Genomic DNA, 15,872 nt, shown 5'->3' on the forward strand with positions numbered 1-15,872 from the left:
CAGGAGGGTTTTTTTTTTTTTTTAATGTCCTCATGTGTTTAATTAATCACCCAGCTTCTCACTCAGTTTTCCATTTTTTTCTCTCTCTCTGTCTGTATAATTAACCCACCTGTGACTAAATGTGCGATCAGACACTTACAGCCAGACAGCCAGTTGATGACTGATTGTTAAACTGGAAACTGTTAGTGGGATTGGTGCTGATTGGTGCTTGGTGTTTGCATGTTTGTATGCTTTGGCTCTGATTCTAACTTACCTTCTGTTCCTTTCTGCGCAGGAAACCAGACCTCGTGAGAGAGTTGTCTTGTCTTTGATCAGAAACAAAGGCCCAGCTAAGGGTTTAGTCAAAAAGGGTTTAGTCAAAAAGAGGATGATCGCTAATGGAGATAGCAGTGACTGAAGCTCCAAGCAGAATGATCGTCGTGCATTTTGAGTCCACCAGCTTACATCAAACATGATACATTTTGAGCAAAAACTCTGTTGTTCAGTGAATAAACTATGATATTTAATCTTTAATTCCACACTATAGGAAGTTGAAGGGAAATGCATTTAAAAAGCTGAAACGCTACAGTGCAGTCGATGCACACAGTACAAATACATTCTCTGAAGTCACACATTAAAGTGGGCCTTGTTTACTCTACAAAGTAGCTTCAGTTATTTAGCAACAATCAGTTTCATCAACTCAAAAATGGGAGAACATTTCAAATAAAGCCAAATTAGCTTTTACAGTGTAGCTGTAGATTCGTATTAATTAGTAACTGTCTTCAGCCATGGGTGAAGGTTTTGTTTGCACATTAGGAGGTTGGGCATTAAGTGGGGACCAGAGGGATGCTCACCCTGGAAACTTTATGCAGAGTTTTGACTCACTTGAATGCTTCATTTATCTTTTGTTTACTTCGTGTTAGAAAATGTATTTATGTAAAAGAAAACACAAAAATCTGCAGTCACTGTGCTGACGGTTATGTTATCTGTCCCTTGCATCACTCCTGAAATCTGTTTTCAGTACAGAATGTCTATTTTAATCATTTGTGCATTCCTTTAGACTTAGTCCCTCAATGAACAGAACATATGATACATGCATGAAGGAGACAGAAAGAGCTTGGAGCCTCTTAATATACGTAGATTAATTGTATATCTTCTATATGTCATTTTATAAAACAATATCCATCATCAAGAATAATTACAGGCACACTGTTTTAAAACTGTTGTTGTCTCAAATGTCCCTCCTTTGTCTGAAAATATCATGTAAATATCAATGTTGTTAAATAAGTTTTATGTAGTTTTATTTTGTTTTACATTCTTTTTATATAAGGCATTCAAAAGACTTAGATGGACACAAAAAAAAGTCCTGATAGTCTTGGGAATATTTCAACACACCAAGTATTGGCAACTAATTAAAACTGCTATAACTTCTAATCATTTTCTTTAAACTATGTGAAAAAGTACAGTGGCTGAGGAGATGCTCTGCAAGTACACTTCATGGATTAGAATTTTTGAGTACAAAGAGTTGTACATCAACTGCACTTTTTTAGAAAGCAATGAAACTTTAAAACTCTATTTCTGAAAAATTACTTGAAGAACTAAATATAAGTGCCACAAATTGCAGAATGACTGAAATCAAACAGCTCTCATCTCAGGGTGGCTCCAGTGACACCTGCTGCTAACAGTATGCCGGAAAGGGTCACAGCAGTGTTGGCTACAGCACCGTTAAACGTCTTGTCGTGGGCGTAGGTGATGATGTACAAAACTCCTCTGTAGGCCTCCTCGCATGTAGGCTGGATCTGATCCTCAGGAAGCTCAAACCTGTATGTCCCATTGTCTCTCAGCTCAAAGATGTAAGTTAAAGGGATCCCCTGCATCCGAGCCCAGTCAGTGGCTGAACCAGTTATGGGGTCTGGAGAAAGAAAAGCAGCAGTTATATTTTTTTAAAAACAGAGATACTGGCAATAAATTTAACTGGCTAGCAATTGATATATAAACCCACATAATACATCGGGCGGGGTTCCTACAGTGTAGTTTGTTCGGTGAACCTTCCACATTGCTTCTGTTGCTCCCTGACCAACCATCATCTGAGGAATCACAAAGAACTTGTCATACAGTCAATAAAATATGGATCCAGACAACCTTGTTCTTGTTCTGTATGAAAAATTTAGTGGTGATATGGAGATTTCAGTAGGCAATAAATACAGATTTAAATGTTATCAGTTCCTTGAGTATCCCGTTGTCTTAGTAGTTTTCCATCTTCCAAAAAATTCCAAAAAGCTGATTAGCTTTTTGGAATTTCTGGACTGCTCTGTACATACTTATTAAAGGCACTGGTTATGTTTTCATCCTGCTGTGTTTTGGTCCACATGCACACTCAAACATGATTACACTAGGCCTTATGTATATTTTAAACTCTAAACTTAAACTTTAAACTCTGTGTGGAATCTTGTTATCGTCATTATTGAACGTCCATTTACCTGTTTGCCACTCCACTTTTATCTATTACTCTTTTACTAGATGAATTAACAATAATTACTCATTCTGCTGGCTGTTTGCCTTTTTAATATAAATGCATGCACGATTAGTCATTGTCAGGCTATAAAGATGCATATGTGTGTGTATGTTAATTTTTTTTTTTAAAAGCATTATTGCATTTGTTGGCATAAATACCAGTTCATCATAGTTGGGAGCGGTGTAGTTGGGGTGTCCGTAGGGAATCAGGAGCATCTGGCCATAGGAGTGGATGTTGAGGAAACACAGGAAGCTGTCCTTTCGGCTTCTTACAAAGTCAGTTACAGCCCTGGTCTCGAGCTCAGACATAGCTTTGCTTCCAGGGTAGAATTTTGAGCAGCAGTTAAATGAAACCCCAATAGCTGTGAATAGAGGCCAAGGAGGATGATATGAAAGACATATAACAATAATACCTCTGTTTTCAAATTCTTTTAACAAAGGTTAACCTTTTTACATAGTGTGACCTGTTAGGTTGGAAAATTTGGCCAAAAGCTGCAGTTCCTCTAATAGCCACTAAAGGCTGCTTCATGTGTGACTCCTGTATTAAAATGTCCAGAACATTAAAAACCATATTGGCTTTTTCCACCTCCTTTTTTTTAAAGAGACAAGTAGTTAAACAGTGTCTCACCTACCTCGGATGAACAGCAATACACAACACATTCGTTTTATTTATTTTATGAGAAATAAGCCAAAATGCAGAAGCAGTGTGTAAAAGAAGAAGCATGCCTTACTGCTTCTGTGGAATTAGAAGGGTAACTAGCACCAAGGTCCTGCTATTCAAATTCACACTGATCATCAGCAAGTGCAAGCACCTCTAAAGAAGCAGAGGTTTTGGAAGTTTTCTGGAGCATTCATGTGTGTGTTAACAAAATGCTAAGATATAAGCTTAGAGAAGTAATTGTTCCTATCTATTGAGAAAAGTTATAAGGCAAGGCAAGGCAAGTTTATTTGTATAGCACAATTCAACAACAAGGTGATTCAAAGTGCTTTACAGAGACATTAGAAACAAAAAACAAATAAAAAGCATGATTTAAAATTGATTAAAACAAGCAAATAAACTAACTAACTAATTAACAAACAAACAAACAAAACAGTATATAAAATCAAAACAGATAAAATCAGAACAGTAGATAAAATCAGTAGTTAAATGTGAGTTTTGAAATTTAAGCTTAAAAGTGTGGATTTGGTGCTTTATTCAAATGCAGCTGAGAATAGGTGAGTCTTCAACCTGGATTTAAATAAACTGAGTGTTTCAGCTGATCTGAGGCTTTCTGGGAGTTTGTTCCAGATATAAGGAGCATAAAAGCTGAATGCAGCTTCTCCGTGTCTGGTTCTGACTCTGGGAACTGATAAAAGACCGGATCCAGATGACCTGAGGGATCTGGATGGTTCATACTGGGTTAGGAGGTCATTGATGTATTTTGGTCCTAAACCATTCAGAGCTTTATAGACCAGCATCAGAACTTTAAAGTCTATCCTCTGACGGACAGGCAGCCAGTGTAAAGACCTCAGAGCTGGACTGATGTGGTCCACTTTTTTGGTCTTAGTGAGGACTCGAGCAGCAGAGTTCTGAATGAGCTGTAGTTGTCTGACTAATTTTTTAGGTAGACCTGTAAAGATGCTGTTACAGTAATCAAGCCTACAAAAGATGAATGCATGGACTAGTTTTTCCAGGTCCTGTTGAGACATCAGATCTTTTATCCTTGAAATATTCTTGAGGTGATAGTAAGCTGATTTTGTTATTGTCTTAATGTGTTTTTCTAAGTTTAGGTCTGCATCCATCACAACACCCAAATTTCTCGCCTGGTTTGTGGTTTTTAGATGTATAGATTGAAGTTCTCTGGTGACCTGTAATCGTTTTTCTTTGGCGCCAAAGACTATTACCTCAGTTTTGTTTTTGTTTAGCTGGAGAAAATTGTGGCACAACCAGTCATTGATTTCCTCAATGCATTTACCAGGAGCCTGTACAGGGCCTTGGTCTCCTGGTGACATTGTGATATATATTTGTGTGTCATCTGCATAGCTGTGATAGTTTATTTTGTTGTTCTTTATAATCTGTGCCAGTGGGAGCATGTAAATGTTAAACAGAAGGGGTCCCAAGATGGAACCTTGGGGAACTCCACATGTGATACTTGTCTGCTCAGATGTGAAGTTACCTATTGATACAAAGTATTTCCTGTTTTCTAAGTATGTTTTGAACCAGTTTAGTACAGTTCCTGAAAGACCTGTCCAGTTCTCCAGTCGTTTGAGTAATATGTTGTGGTCAACTGTATCAAATGCTGCACTGAGATCCAGTAAAACTAAGACTGACATTTTTCCACTGTCTGTATTCAGACAAATGTCATTAAACACTTTGGTCAGAGCGGTTTCAGTGCTGTGGTTCTGTCTAAAACCTGACTGGAAGGCATCGTAGCAATTATTCTGTTTTAAGAAGTAATTGAGCTGTTGAGAAACTGCTTTTTCAATGATCTTACTTAAAAATGGGAGATTTGAGATCGGCCTGTAGTTGTTCATTTGTGTCTTGTCAAGATTGTCCTTTTTCAGTATAGGTTTGATTACAGCAGTTTTTAGTGATTCTGGAAACACACCTGATAATAAAGAAAAGTTGACGATCTGTAACAGGTCTGACTCTAAAGTCTTTGAGACCTTTTTGAAAAAACTTGTTGGCAGGACATCTAAACAGCAGGAGGAGGAGTTCAGTTTACCTAAGATGTCCTCCAGGTCTTTGCTGTTAATAGGGTGAAACTGTTTCATGGTGTTTAAACAGTTTTTCGGTGGACACAGTACATATCCTGAATCTGCTGTTGATGTACCAATTGCTTGTCTAATCTTTTGGATTTTGTCTGTGAAGAATTTGGCAAAGTCATTGCAGGCCATGGTTGAATGAAGTTCAGCTGCCACTGGCACAGGAGGGTTTGTTAGCCTGTCAACTGTAGAAAATAAGACCCGAGCATTATGGCTGTTTTTAGTGATGATGTCAGAGAAGTAGGACCTCCTTGCACTCCTCAGTTGTAAATTATAATTGTGAAGTTTCTCTTTATAAATGTCATAATGAACCTGGAGGTTTGTTTTTCTCCATCTGCGCTCAGCTTTCCTACACTCTCTTTTTTTCATTTTTCACTAGTGTGGAGTTTCTCCATGGAGACTTTTTCCTTCCAGAGATAACCTTCACCATAATGGGAGCAATAGTGTCCATTACATTTAACATGTTAGCATTGAAGCTATTGACGAGCTCATTGACTGACCCTCTGGACAGGTCAGGTGTTAATGGGAAGACCTGGTTAAAAATTTCACTACTGTGTTCAGTTATACACTGTTTTGTGATCACTGTTGTTGATATATTTGTGTGGGCTGAGATTTTACTTTCAAAGAAAACACAGTAATGATCAGACAGGCCCACATCAGACACAGTAACCTTTGAAATGCTCAGGCCTTTGGAGATCAGTAGGTCAAGAGTGTGTCCTCTATTATGTGTGGCCTCTGTTACATGCTGAGTCAGCCCAAAGTTGCCCAGAGTGTTACTCAGGTCTTTAATGCCATTTCCACATAATTTAAAATCCACCATTACACAATGAGAAAGGTTATTCAAGTGGAAAACATTCATAAGTGTTGCCATATTCCCAGAAGTAGTCATCTTAGCTAATTCACTACATGGTCAGGGAGGTGATGGTTTGAGTTGAGTCAGCCATACACGCCTGTATACCAAAGTATTCTACAGTGAAAATGAGACCTCTATCTGAAAGCTAAAGTTTGAATGAGATTGGGTCATGCAACAGGACAGTGATTCCAAACATATCGGCAAATTAGTAAAAATAGCTGAAAAAGAAAAGAATCAAGATGTTTCAATGGTCCAGTCAAAGTAAGAACAGCTACATCACTCACTTCCCCAGTTGGCATCAAAGTTGCGGTTGAGATCGGTGCCATAGCAGCTGCAGTCCTCAGGACCTGGTGACCTGTTCTTCCTCCACAGTCGAGTCTGAGTGGAGCAAAATGTTCAGTCAGTCATAAATAGAATGGCAGCACAACATTTTTGTAGATATTAAATGCTTCCTGTGATTGATGCTGTTCATTATTATTCCATGTGTCTTACTGTAAAACATTCAATTATTTTGTACTTGAAGGTTTTTGAGCAATAATCATCCTATTATAGCCTGTTCATCTGTGGTTTGAGATCCTGAGTGCACAACCCTAGAAATGTAATTGGATAAATATCTATCTATTTAATATTTAATTTAATATATCTATCAAATACGAGGACTGACTGTCTTATTTTCCCACGTGTAGATGTAGCCGTCTATATTGAGCACTGGAGTGACGTAGAAGTCCACGTTCTTCATCATCTGTTCCATTTTGGCATCTGTTTTGTATGTCTGCAGAATCTGTTTGGAACAGACGAACACACATCAGGGGCAGGCTGACACACTGGAGGACATTTAGTTATTAAATTAGATTCATTTTGTCAGACAGGATGTTTTCTCCTCACAACAGAAAACAATCAGGACAACAAATGGAATAACGAGATTTGTTGTAAATCTCTTTTTTCCTCTTTCTTTTCCATCTCTCTTTTTGTGTGTGTGTGTGTGTGTGTGTGTTTTATTTTGTTTCACTCTATAACGTCCACCACATCCACATTGGCGACCAAACTATAAGTTCATATGTTCATATGTAAAAAAATTTTCAAATATTTCAAAGAACATTTAAAAGTAGAAAGAAGCTTGGCCTGTTTGGAAAACCTGTAATACCAAAATGTATAAGACATTATTTGAAATGAAATTTTCTTGTTTCTAGAATAAATGTGGCTAACAACACCCCCTAGCATTAACTTTACCCCTAGAAGGGTCTCACGAGTCCTGGTGGAGGTATATTGACAGCAGCTCTCTTACCTCTCTAACAAAGTACTGGCAGAAGGCTGGAGCGATCCATTCTCTGGCATGTATTCCACAGTCCATCCAGATAGCTTTCTTTTCCTTTCCAGTATTCAGGCCAATCTGGAGAACAAATATCAAACATCCGTGTGCATCAGTATCCGTTTGGCATATGACAGCTTGTGATCTGAAACTTTGTTTACCTTGAGCAAGCTAATATCCCTGCTTTCATAGGTCTTTCCATATTTCACCACGGTTACAACATCAGGGTGATCCTTTACCATCTGTTCCATCCAGCTAGTGATCTGCAAAGTGTAGTACCAACGTTGGCAGCATATCAAAACTCTACTAAATTTTCACTGGTTATTTATCCATGAATTTGCACATCCATCATACATACATTTTGATTCAAGAGTTTATTTGAAACTTTTGGAGTGATCTTGACTAATAGTTCTGCAGACTTTCCAAAGGTTTTTCAAAGTTTCATTTGGACAATGGTTTCTTTTTTTACTCATTTTCAGTCTAAGCCACTATAAATTATTCAAGTATAACAAGACGCCTAACTCAAAGGGTAAACCAGTGTTGCATCTCTAGAATAAACAAATTAGCAAAGAACCAGTTTTAAACTAAACTTATGGAATGCTGAAGCCAAATAGTCATCAATCTATACAGAGTAGGTCAAGAGAGAGATACAACAGTCCTGGACTGTCTGAAAAATGTGAAGGAGCCTCTGTTGTGGTTTGGAGTTGTATTTCAGCCAGTGTTATTGGTGATCTTGTCAGATTTGAATGAATATCTAAATGCAGAAAAGTACCATCAGAAAATTTATTTTTCAGCCCCCAAATAATTCCGAACACAGTGCCAATGCAGTCAAGCATACCTGGATAGACAAATACACAATAGAACACTATCAGTCATGGACTAGTGTCCGCAGACCCTGAAATTGAAACTTATATAAGCAGTGTGGAATCATCTTGATGGAATAAAAGACAACCAACATCCAAAGAAGAGCTTTAAATGTCTTTGGTGAAGCCTGGAGAACACACGGAAGCCTGTTTGTGTTTGTATATGCCATTTAGGAAGTTATTATAATCTTGAATATATTGAATGAAAGTCTGAATATATTGAATGAAAACTGATGTTCCAGCAGTTCTGGCGCCATCTTGTGTTTTAGATGTGTAATATTATAGCATGCGATGTTGCTGCAAGTAGCTCTGTGAATAAGTTAGCAGGGAATCAGTATTCCTATGTAAAGAAGACATAAATCTATAGAAATGCTTGTAATGTACAAGCTAATATGAGTAACAGGGTACAGTATGGTACTGCAGACGACAAAATTTAGGTGCTGTTTAATCATGGAAGACCGAATGTACTGAACCTTTTGTTTACCTTACTGAGGGAAGTGCTAAACATGCAAAAATAAGAACTAAAAAATAAGAATGTAAAGGAGGGTCCAGCCGTTGAGCCGTTGAGCAGGCTAGGTCTGGCCAAAGTTAAGAGAATTCATGGGGTCTGTGTATTGCAGTCAATATTTTCAGTACCTTTAGTTAGTTATAGGTACTGGGAATCAATCTGTACATCTGGTCTGATGAAGAATATACTGATTTATTGACTAAGTTTCATCACCAGTAGTACAACAGTGATCGTTGTTATTACTATTCTTGTTATTATTATTATTATTGTTATTTGAACGCTCCTTACCTGTTTACATATGGGGGGGGGGGGGCACATAACATGCTATAATACACATCTAAAACACAGCGTGGCACCAGAGCCTCTGTAGTTAGCTTATATTCAATATATTCGGGTTTCATTCAATATATTCAGACTTTTATTGCAATATATATGTATATAGAAATAAAATGATATTTTATATATATATATATATATATATATATATATATATATATATATATATATATATATATAAATATATATATATATATATATGTGTGTGTGTGTGTGTGTATGTGTGTGTGTGTAACAGCCACCTCACCTCTGTCAAAGGGTGGTATTTATAGTGGTCGTACTGCACTCTGTTGCACATAAAAAACAAGAGAAACATGAGAAGCAGTGGAAGTGGATCATACCTAGGGATAGGTACCGGTATCCGGTGCCATGATGGTACCGGCTCTGACATAAGCGGTAGTAACCAGACCAAAAAGCAGCGCACATTTCGGTGCTTTATTTTGGAATGTTTGGATTCTAGCCAATCATTTTACCTTTGCAAGGATAGTAGGCGGGCCCAGGTACGTACGTTCTTTTAGAGCAGATCTACAGATTAAAAATGCCCAAGGCGAAGTGGTCAAAAGTCTGGCTGTACTTCACAGCAAAAGATGCAAACTCAGCAGCCTGCAACAAGTGCTTTAAGGTGATACTGTGCAAAGGAGGTAACTCCTCGAATCTGACGACGAACCTGGCGACGCATAGCATTTTTTAAATGCCGAGAAATGCACCGTATTTGATAGCTTGCTGCGAGACCTCACATCGAGCACATCTACTGCGGGTGTGGTGCCTGTTATTGGACCCGGAGTTAGCAACATCCCCCAAGACCCGAAGAGTAGAGTCCTGGCCCCTAGCCCTGCCAGTGTAGCAGAAATGATGACGGATGATGATGGCAGCAGTAGCCGTTCTTCTCTGGGCGAGTAGCTTAATGTTGTTCGTGTTTAATTTACGAGTACAGTAGGCTAACCACGTTATTAAATTAATGCATGTAAGGTGAACTAGCAAACACCGCCATAGTTACATGCGGCTGTCTTCTTGTTTGATGGCAGATACTCCCTTCACCCTGGCCAAAAAGGCTAAAATGACCAAAGAAAAAGTGGAAAACATCTAAACATGAGAGGTTTTTGGACAAAGTTTGTGTTTTTTCCATTGTTTAAGCACTGTTTCCAGCCAAGAGTGATACCATATATGCCCTATAGCTGCAGAAAAGGCTAACATTGTTATCTTTTTACAAAAAAATAGCTAAACATGAGAGGTTTTTGGACAAAGTTTGTGTTCTTGATTCTTTAAGCACCGGTTCGAGCACCGTTTAAGCACCGGCACCGTTTCAAAAGTACCAGTTTGGCACTGGTATTGGATAAAACCTAAACGATACCCAGTGTTGGGTAAGTTAATTTTTACTCAGAATTCTCTTGTTAGTGTGTTGCTTCCATAATTGGATTACCCAGCGAGATTGCCAGTCTTCTAGCTTGCTTACTTGCCACAAGTGCACTGTGCCACCTACCAATAGAAAGGAAAAAAATAATGTGCATATTTCCACGAGAGAAATCCCACGCCTGGACCGTTGTTGACCGCCACCATGATTCTAGCCTACGTCACAGCGTCATGTGCGCTTTTTACATCCAACACAAAAACTGCAGTCGTGGTGCTTTTCAATTGTAATTATTATTGTAATCATAAAGCCTTTAAATGAAAACAAATGCTGTTGTGACAGTGATGTACACTGTTTTGATGGTATATATGTATCAATCTATCAATCGTTTGTTGTAAGATTCAGATAATAATTTTTTAAAAGCTAGATATTTTAAATGAGAATAAGAAAGAAAAGTATTTCCTTGTGCCCCCCTTTCCCTGTTAATGCCCTACCTGGCCCACCTGGCAACACTTTGCTAGACCCGCCCCTGCACAGTTACCAGCTGTCAGCTACATAGAAAAAGGATCCTGGTATTATTTGTCTCTCAGAAACAGTTCATAACTTCCCTTCAACTCATTCATGTCACCTAAAAGGTAAACCTGTTTCTCCATCACCTGTTCAGCTCTGATGATTCTTTAAGGACATCTCCTGGTTTCATCTTCATGTTTCCCTCTCATCACATAACCAAACCATATCATGACCATCAGGTTTACAGCTGTGGCTCCAGCAAACATCAGCTGATCTTAGAAAGTAATATTAAATAAATTCTAACAACAGCTGATCAACCTTAAACACGCTGCTGTTGTTTACCGCGACCTCCGCTGGTTTCGTCTTTCTGGCGCAAAGTGGGCGATAAACAAACAAGAGAGAAAAGCCGATCAGCTGATCATTGATCAGTTTCATGATTGAAGTAGATACAGGAGAGGGAGGGGGAGAGAATGAGAGAAGAAGAGGCAGCTGTGCAGCGTAAACACAGAATAACTCCAGCTTTGTGCCTTTTTCATTGTAGCTGAAGTCCGGGACAAACTGTGTTCCTTTTCACCTCATTACAAAATGCGTAATATTTTCTCTGAATATGAGACAATTCCGTTTGGGATGGTTGGCAACTCTAATAATTAACCTTATGAACAAATAAAGTTCAACATCAGTAACATCATAGCACCCACCCAGCTGTTTAGAAACTCCCTCAGTACGAACTAAAATAAACTACACCTAAACTTGGTTTATATCTGACCCAGATAGACTGCAGGTCATAACTTCTTGCCTGAAGTTCAGTTCACCTGACACTCGCACCGACGGCCGCTCCAGGTCTCTCCTCCTGCCTCCCCTTTCTCTCATCCACCTGCTGGCTTCCACCACTTGCTAATGTTACTGAATCTGTGGAAGCTCCGCGATAGCCACCACACGCAGTAACGAATAACGACCCTATCTAAACCCCAGTAACAATTAACACGTTCCTGATTCTGGCATAATAACTAGTTATTATGCCATTATAGTTAGCTCATTACCACAATAATAACATAGTTACTGTAACGCGTTGCACATCTCTGTATAGTGACTGGTCTTATGATTTAAACAGGCAAATGTTCAGCATTCAAACTACAGGTGAAGAATAGTCAAACCAGATGTTTCCCCCTTATGTCGATATCAGCTAGTCAAGTACACACCTACACAGCATGTCAACAAACCGTGAAAAAAAGCCACACACAAAATGAACGATTGCTGGTAAGGGTTTCTATACATTAGTATGTACGAAGGGTATGTTGTGACTTACCTTCAAAATTACTGTGGTCCCTCGCTATAACGCGGTTCACCTTTCACCTCGCTGTTTCACAGATTTTTTTAGTGCAAGTTTGCATGCTTTTTTTTTTTACGTCACATTGTGTCCTGCGTCCTGATCGCTGCAGACGATCTCCTCCGTGACTTCTCTCCTGTACAGTACAGAATCGCTGCATAGATCGCTAGCAGTGTACTGTATGTCCACGATGTCCACAAAACGTTTTGCACCGTCAAAAAATAAAATTGGCTAGTTGATTTCACCTATCGCAGGTTATTTTTAGAACATAAAACCTGCGATAAATGAGGGACCGCTGAGAAATATAACATTTGAATCCCTTTTCTCTTTTGCCCTGAGGCGCGGGGGAAAAAATATCGACAAGTCGATGAACATCATTTACATATATATTGGGTAAATGCCCAAGACATCTAGAGAAATGTAAATCGCTGCTTGATTCATTCATTTGATTAACTTGTTTTGGACCGTAAACAAGGCGCGAATAGGACACCGGAAACAAAGCTCCCCACAGGAGTTTCCGCACCGGAAGTAGCATATGCTAACGTGCACATACATGTCTATACACGTACCGCCGTTACGTATTTAAAATGCAAAATATGAGTAACTGTATTCCGTTACAGTTACCATTTAAAAAGGTGGTAGTCTGCCATACCTCTCTCTGTCTCTCGCTAGCAAACTTGACCCAGACAACAAAGTAAAGCTAGTTTTCAGCTACCAGCCCGACAAGGAACCCGACGTATTAGCCAGAGGTCCCTGTTTTATATATGCACGATTCGTTTTCTATACCAGATTGCTGCTAAAAGTGCAGCCTCACCTAATGTCCACCCTACTGTTACTCATTTTATATTAAGATTTAAAAATCTAGTTGGTATCGGTATGGCGAGTAACCTTCAGTAATAAATCACACAGCAATAGCACATTCATGTAGTTGTAAAAAGCATGATAATATATTAAGTAATCCAAAGTATTCATAATATGTTACTCTCACTGAGTAACGGTATATTTTGGGGCATGTATTCTGTAATCTGTAGTGGAATACATTTTAAAAGTAACCTTCCCAACACTGATACCTCATTATAGTCTGCTGTTTTATCAATATTGTAGTTTTTAGTTACAAAGCTGCAATACTCAATTTCTAACAGTTTTAAAGGCATTAAAATATCATACATTTCTACATTAGGTACTGTTCTTAATTTTAATGTTAAGAAACTTACTTGACTATTTCAAATTTCTGGGATGTTATACGTGATAAATGATTCACAGTTGTAGATTAAATAGATGAGCACTATGTAAAGTCATCAATATTAGCTCTAAGGCAGATTTCTGTTACAGCTTCTAATACCAAATATTGTTGTTGATTACTCAGATTATTCTAGAACCTAGAATTAATTGAAAAAAAAAAAGCTGTCATCCGCAGCTACCCTTGCTGCAGCATTTTGGATCAATTGAAAGCTTTTCATGGAGGTTTTCGAACAACCTAATAATAATGAGTTACAATAGTCCAGCCTATAGAAGTAATACATGCATGAACTAGTTTTTCAGCATCACCGTGAGGCAGGATGCTTCCAATTGTAGAGATATTGCACAAACACAGTTTACAGTACCAACTGTCTGTCACCTACAATCCAGTTCTGAGATTCCTTCCCAGGCGCCTTAAAGCCCACTCACATCTTGCGTCAGTTGATCTCAATAGGTCACACAATTGTCTTCAAGAAATTTTAAGAAGCCGTAGCTTATCTTTCCAAGCTCCTTAAATAAACACTAGAAAACAGGTCCTACATATTTTTATATACAGTTTATGCGCATTGAATGATATATCCTCGATAAATGATCACTAGAAGATTCCTCACAGTGTTACTGGAGTTCATGGTAATTCCACTCAGTGTGGTTAGACAATGTTTCTAAGATTTTTGGGGTCGAGTACAATAACCTCAGTTTTATCTGATTTCAGAAGCAGAAAATTCAGGAAAGAGTTCATTCAGGTGTTTGTCTTTAAGACATCTCTGCAGTTTGAGTGTCATTGGACTTCATGGATTGATAAAGCTTGGCAAGAGAACAGGACTACGTCACCCACATTTGAGACATTACGAAACCAAACATAATTCAAAGTAATTATATGCGATAAGTGTTCTGTTGGGCTCGTATTTATTTGGGGTGGATTTGTTTCTTTTAAAGCAACGAGCATCTGGGACCACCGGGGTAGAGCAAGCCCTCAGGTGATAGGTGCATTGCTGGCAGGTTGCACCAATAAGACTATCTTGTGGTCGTTAGTGACCTTTCCCATTTTGATGTTTTAGGCCTTTTGCAAACCCTTTGTGTTCTTTTAAAATAATAAATTTTAACATATCTGACTGATATTGACCCTCTTGTCCCGTTTATTCTGGGCTCGTACCTGTAAGAGCTCTGGGCCTGAAAGTTTGCACAAGTAGTATAGAGGCCCTTAGTGATTACATAGTGATTACATATATATATATATATATATATATATATATATATATATATATATATATATATATATATATATATATATATATATATATATATGCTAAGATACTGCGCAGGACCCTCAAGCTCGAAGGATTGACCATCCACAGGGGCGAGTGGGGATTTTTTATTTTATTTTTTTTGCTAAAAACCTGAAAGTACAGTAACTGATATTTTGAAGGTAGTTCATCTATTTACAAAAATGATCAAACTTATCTAATGAAAAAAACTCACCTCTCTTTTGTTGCTGTGCCCACTGCTGAGAGCAGCACCACAAAGCTCAGCCTTACAGAGATAAGCATCTTTGTGAAAGTAAAAAGTCCTTGTAACAGTTGGCTATACTGGTCGCAGGAAAGCCCTATAAAAAGACGCACATTTGCCTTCAACACAGACCACTGTAAGCATACTATCACTTGTTAATAATTGATCTGAACTAACAGTCCTTTATGGATGTGTAATCCATTTAAATCATCAACTGCATGAAACCATAGTCGAAAAAAACTGTTAACTCCAGTGTAAACTTTTTGCTGCCATCAGCCGCTGTCACGTTCTTTCTCAGTTTTATACTTTATGCACATATTTTCCAGAAGTAACATGGAAAAAATATTAAACATGGAGTGAAATATGTGCACAAAACATTATGGAATAAAATGGACTTCACCCTCTTACAGAAGCAATAATGAGATGCAGAGAGTCTTCCTGATCCTCCAGAAAAGGACACAGAGTGACTGATTAACTAGTTTGTCCTTTACTCACGAATGAACAATGATTGGTTTATATTTTAAGTTGAGTCTGTCTGTTGGAAAAGCTGGAATCAGCAAAGACGCTGCAAGCTGATAAAAAAAAGAGCAAAGGTCTTTTCAGAAATGTCACAATGAACTTTTAAAAAACACAACTGTAAGTATCACACCACATTACCCTGTTAACAGGGATTTTCTTCCAGTCACAAACAGGACTGGACAGCGGTCAGTCTGTCAAGAACATGCAGGTTCATATATCTGTGGAAGTCCTACCTATCCACTGTGCCTTTCACCGATGATGCTAACATTTTTATATTTACTGTTTTTGGGTTACGCAGCAGGCAGGAGGGAGGGCC

At 38.3% G+C, this 15,872-nt stretch overlaps 1 protein-coding gene across 3 annotated transcripts; it reads right to left on the reverse strand.

The window, feature by feature from the left end:
* Positions 1 to 480: 480 nt before the first annotated feature.
* LOC113016901 (carboxypeptidase O-like) lies at positions 481 to 15,573 on the reverse strand. Of its 3 annotated transcripts, XM_026160068.2 has the most exons (10): positions 15,446 to 15,573; positions 15,011 to 15,134; positions 9,355 to 9,394; positions 7,562 to 7,663; positions 7,377 to 7,481; positions 6,756 to 6,872; positions 6,376 to 6,469; positions 2,653 to 2,855; positions 1,982 to 2,066; positions 481 to 1,891 (listed from the first exon to the last, which is right to left on the reverse strand). In XM_026160068.2, exons 2-10 carry the CDS (start codon positions 15,076 to 15,078, stop codon positions 1,626 to 1,628), a joined length of 1,080 nt encoding a protein of 359 aa, XP_026015853.1. In that variant the 5' UTR covers positions 15,079 to 15,134; positions 15,446 to 15,573; the 3' UTR covers positions 481 to 1,625. The 3 variants fall into 3 exon arrangements, with proteins under 3 accessions (XP_026015853.1, XP_026015852.1, XP_080153419.1); XM_026160067.2 differs by lacking the exon at positions 15,446 to 15,573 and having other exon boundaries at positions 15,011 to 15,206; XM_080297293.1 differs by lacking the exons at positions 9,355 to 9,394; positions 15,446 to 15,573 and having other exon boundaries at positions 15,011 to 15,136.
* Between the last annotated feature and the right edge of the window lie 299 nt (positions 15,574 to 15,872).

Source organism: Astatotilapia calliptera, chromosome 23 (assembly GCF_964374335.1).
Source record: "Astatotilapia calliptera chromosome 23, fAstCal68.1, whole genome shotgun sequence".
Classification (NCBI taxonomy): Eukaryota; Metazoa; Chordata; class Actinopteri; order Cichliformes; family Cichlidae; genus Astatotilapia; species Astatotilapia calliptera.